Here is a 5,220-nt window from a genome sequence, read left to right on the forward strand (position 1 = left end):
TGATCCAGGCTCGGCCCGAACTCGGCACGGTTAACTGATCCAGGCTCGGCCCGAACTCGGAACGGTTAACGCATCCAGGCTTGGTCCGAACTCGGCGCGGTTTCAGAGGTTTCGTGTAAACGGGGCGATAACGACTGATTTCTCGGGACCATCATTCCCTCCAACAGCAACTGTGACATTAGAAGAGGAAACAGCTGCAGACGATCCTCCATTTTGAAGATTTACACAGAGGATGGCTAAATAATGAAGAAAAGTCACGACTTTATGGCATTTCTTTTTCTCTGCTATTTTTGATGCATTCATATCTTTATTTACAGGGTGAAGTATTGCCTCTTCTCATCAGATCTGTTGGTTGTACTGACGTTGCTACTTGACGGTTAGTGTTGTTGTCAGACGGCTCGTGTTCCCGGTCGGTAACCGGTCAGCTGAAATCTTCATGTCAGAACTAAAGTGCTTGATGAGATTTTTTATTCCCAAAGTGAGCTCCGCTTCCTACTGCAGCTGAAACAATGATACCAGGAAAAATCTAAGAAAATCACTAGTTTTCCAGTGGGAGGTTCTACCGATCAGACTCACCCCCCCCTGTTGGGGTTTGTGTCTCGCAGGAATGCAGCAGCGTATGAACCAGGCAGCTTTTTCACAGAGATATTTTTCTTTTTTTTTTGTCTGTATCTTTTTTGTCTTTCGTCCCGTTTGGACCCACAGGAACCCACTGGGCTCTAAAGGCTGAGCCGGAGGTTAGCGGTGGGATGGAAGTGGGCGACGCTGGGAGCTAACCGCTGCCGGCGGGCGGTTTCAGGCAGTCCTCGGTCACGCCCTGCGAGGCCAGCTCAGACAGGACGTTGTCCAGGTAGTTGGGGTCCGGGTAGCCGTGGCCCGACAGGTTGGACATCATCTCGGTTTTGTGGTGGATGCCGTTCCAAACCACCGTGTCGTGCTCCCCGGTGGTGCTGGACGTCCCCACGGTGAAGATGAGCCGCCGCATCCACGCCACCTTCAGCAGCTCCAGGACCTGATGGCGAGCAGAGAGGCGCAGCAGAGTCAGGATGACCCACAACTGATCAGGATGTTTAATGATGTCGTTATAAAAACCTACAGACCTTTACATCCTCAGTTAGAACGGAGGGAGAAAGCTTTGGTTATTTTAAAAACCTGTTGCTTTGAAATCATTTAGATTTAATTAAAGCTTCACAAACGTTTCCTCATGAATGACGGTGAAAGAAATGGAGCCTTTGATGTCAGAAGCAAAAATGAAAGTCAGTTAATTGTTACTTCTATTCTATATCAGAGTCACTTAGCAAAGAAACTCAGGTCTTTCCTCTTTTAACCATTTTCAAATCAAATTTGTCTTTTAACTTGAAATTTCTTTCTAGTTTTAGTCCTTATAAAATGCAGATCGGTGACGTTCAAACGGCTCCTAAACAAAACCAACGCGTTTATAGCTGCTACAACCAGGAGGTCGTAAAATATCGCCACTGGACACCTTCACGTTGGAGCTTTTAGAGAATATTTTCTAATCATCTGATCCGACACATCCGAGCCGACCTGTGTTACTAGATCTGCTCGGGTCCGGCTTCATGCCAGTGACGTTACGCTACATGATTGGTTGATGGTTGCCGCATGATTTAACAGGATTTACCTGACGCAGAAATACCCGCTGCTTCTCCATAACTGCATTTTGACGCTCTGAGTTTCATGCTTCTCCACTGCTTGATCCACATGGTGCTTCACCTACATTCCCTGGCAGAGGTTTTAGCTTATTTTAGCTTTATTCTGATAGCTTTAAACTCCTCCATGTTGTCCGGATAGAAAGTTGAGTGGCGCATCATCCCAAGGTCCGTACGCCACATCGTCTATATCGGTTCTATTAGGACTGAAACAATAACGGTTACGGTTCCAAAAATATTGTCAATTATTTTAATGTTTGATACGACTTACAAAAATAAAATCCTATTTATGATGTAACAATTTTAAGACCTATGACAGACTAATTTAAGACATTTTAATACCAATTAAGGCCTCGATTTTATATTGAAGAATTCAATGCCTTTTAAGACTTTTCAAGGACCTGCAGGAACCCTGTATATAAAAATAAAATATTTCATTGCATTCTGTTTATTTTTGGATGAATATTTCTCTCTCATTCTTCTAGTTTCTATTTGAAAAGGATTTAAATGTTTCCTTGTATTGTCAATAAAACATTTTATCTTTTTCCTTTAAATATTTCAACATTTTAGCAGCATATTCAATCAGTTTAGGTCTGGGTTGCCATGGCAATACAAGGCCAATATCATAATTTTATATCAAAACCCTGTTAATTTAGATCTGCTTTGACCGCTGAGCAGCAGGAACCGGGGGGGATTGATGAAATAAAGCCAAAATGACCAAAGTAGAAAGAAAAATGTTTTTGTTTTTTGCTTTTTTTGGACTAATGCAGATTTTATAGATCTGTGTTTAATGCAGAATTCATAGTAGATCAGGAATGTTTGCTTTGGATGTCTAAAACCCTTTTACTGGACATTCTGTCAGCTCGTCTGTCTGCTATATTAACCAATAGGATGTGTTGAACTAGATCTGCTATTTTCACAACTTTTGTGAGACACTTTTTAATAAAATATTGGATTAATTCATAAAAAAAGTATATTTGAATTCTATAAATCAAAGTTTTCTGCCAACAGCAATGATGATCTGCACGGCAGCTTTCTATACCCAGATATTGTAGCATCTAGGATAGAGCTGCAGGCTGGGAAACAATCTGGTTGTTATTCCAAATTTTAAAGGTTCACCTTTTTTTTGCAACATGAAACTGATTAAAACTCTCACATATCGTAATAACTAAAATGTGACTAATTATAGTTTTCGCTCTGAAGACTTAAGATTAAATCCAAGATGGCTGCCAGAAACAACACTGCTTGGCGGTTGTAGTGTTAGTGAGCGTGAATGATGCTCAGAGAATGATCCCTATAGATCTGGAAGCTCAGATTGAAACCTGCAGGTGACCATGAACGCACCGTTTGAACTACAGCCTGTAACGCGTTCGGCCCACTAAGGACTGAACCCCCGCAGGAAGCAGACAAGTTTTAGGTTGCTTTACCTTTCTGCCCTTGTCGTTATCAGGAAGGAAGCAGAAGCGAGGGAATCCTCTGCAGGTGAAGGGCTGCCCGGGGTTTGGATGCTCCGGACCCTAAAGGAGGAAAACAAGGGAAGAAAATCACAGCAGCTGGATCCAAATATGAGCAAAGATTCTAAAAGCTTTAATGGAAAACGCTGGATGTGGAGCAGAAACATCCATATTTATTTACTTTAGGAAACGACTGCAGACCGAACATCGTTTCCAGTCAACTTTCCTTGCATCCTTGGAAAATTTCGCTGCTATTTTTGCAGCATAAACTCCCCTGATAGCGTCTGATCTACCCGAGTATTTCTGTGTTATTTTCTTCATCTTTATATTTGCTGTTAAATAGATTTGCTAGAAATAGATCTAGCAGAACTCATCAGCCAAATAAAAAATTGGTACATTAAGTCAATCAGACTCTTTAATTTAACGTCCCTTCACCGACTAAGAACCGTAGATCTGCTTCATTAGAATGTACTCATCTACAGAGGCGAGCAGCTCAGTCGTTTAAGATGTTAATTGATTTATTTAAAGGAAGAGCAGCAAAGCAGAAACCATAAAAAAAATAAAATAAAAATAAAAACATTAGAACGACTAAATGTTGAATTATTGTCGACATCACCAGGAGAGGCTAAAGAAAGGTGAACAGCGGAGGGAAAAGCTGCGTCCCAAAGTTTGCATTTCATCTGGAAAACAAGGTCTGAGTCTGAAGATCAGGAGCAGAACTGCCCACATTTCTATACTAGAAGCTTCTTGTTATGTAATAATTTCATTTTGTCAGATCAGCTCTGGTTTGTGGATCTAAAGAAAGAGCGGGGATCCAGGTGGAAAAAGGCTCCCAGCGTTCTCTCACACCTCGCTCTGCTAGCTGCTCCATCTTCAGTCGTTTTCCAAAATGGCGGCCAGACAAACAAAACCAGCCGGTAAGGAACCAAACAGGAAATACGCATAGAGTGGAGCGGATGTTGATCTGACCAATCAGAGGCCTCCTGTCTGCGGTCACCTACAATTTTGGAGAGGTGCAGCAGAGTGTCTGCTGAAGGGAGGGGGGGATATCTGCGTTAACTGCGACACATGCAGACGACCTGGTTTCTGAGGATAAACCAGGCTAAACTTTAGCTAAAGCTAACAGGTCGGGTGCAGATATCTGCGTTCAGACGTTTAGAGTCCGTGTTTTCTTTTCCTCTCCTGCTGCTCCCGTGTCCCGCCTCTCGGTGTGACATCATCGGATCTGCCGCTTTGAGACAACGCACAGCAGCATCAAACGGGAGATACTACCATGTTTGTTTAAGTTAAAAGTTAGGAGACGGGCTGGTTAAATGAAAATAGAAAATCAGTTCTTGAGACATACGGAGCTTTGCAGCTAAAAATGGCAACAGATTATAAGTTTATACAAGTTAGTATTATAATGCAAGAACTTAGAGAAAACAGTTTAAATGTTGCGTTCTTCTTTACTATAAAAGCTGGGCTGCTCAGAGGACCATGGATCCCAGTTACAGTTTTTAAATTAACATGTTTTCTTATTGATCAGACAGAATCAGACTGCAGAGATTCTACAGATCTAGAAATGTTGTTTCTGGCTTCATTATATTAGTTAAGTTCATAAATGGTTTTAAACAGAGAGAAGCAGGGAGAGCTGCAGATTTAAAGGTGAAACCGATTTATTGGGAAATGCAGCAAGCAATGAAATATATCTCCAAGTTTACCAGAAAGTTTAAAAGAAAAAAAAGTATGCTATATTTAAATTGCAGCATATCCATATTTTTCTAGATGGAATTGAACTTGTACTTCTAGGGATGCATGATTTATTGATTTTGGCATCGGAATAGGCTGTTATTTTTTTATACATTAATGTTTTTGAGCCGTATAAATATATATAATGCATTAAAAGGCACCTCTAACTATCTATAAATATAAATGTCAGTGTATTAAGGTTCTCTTGTGTTTTCAACGATAGGAAAACATTCAATAAATAGATGTTTGAGCTAAAATACAAAAACCTGATGAGCGTTCGGGTGGATTAAAGGAATAGTACACCCAAAACATGATTAGCCTTCATTTTCTACTCACCCCCATGCTGAACAACACTCTGGAGTACTTTTTTG

At 41.1% G+C, this 5,220-nt stretch overlaps 1 protein-coding gene across 1 annotated transcript in view; it reads right to left on the bottom strand.

The window, feature by feature from the left end:
* Positions 1 to 15: 15 nt before the first annotated feature.
* The window catches only part of LOC107103649 (probable E3 ubiquitin-protein ligase DTX2), a 32,469-nt gene continuing 27,264 nt past the window's right edge, over positions 16 to 5,220 (bottom strand). The window contains exons 6-7 of the mRNA XM_015403433.1: positions 3,095 to 3,184; positions 16 to 1,012 (exon numbers count right to left, since the gene is read on the bottom strand). Coding sequence (XP_015258919.1) covers positions 773 to 1,012; positions 3,095 to 3,184 — 330 coding nt within the window. The 3' untranslated portion in view covers positions 16 to 772. The remainder of the gene's footprint in view (positions 1,013 to 3,094; positions 3,185 to 5,220) is intronic.

This window comes from Cyprinodon variegatus, unplaced genomic scaffold (genome assembly GCF_000732505.1).
Source record: "Cyprinodon variegatus isolate N-32 unplaced genomic scaffold, C_variegatus-1.0 Scaffold1498, whole genome shotgun sequence".
NCBI lineage: Eukaryota > Metazoa > Chordata > Actinopteri > Cyprinodontiformes > Cyprinodontidae > Cyprinodon > Cyprinodon variegatus.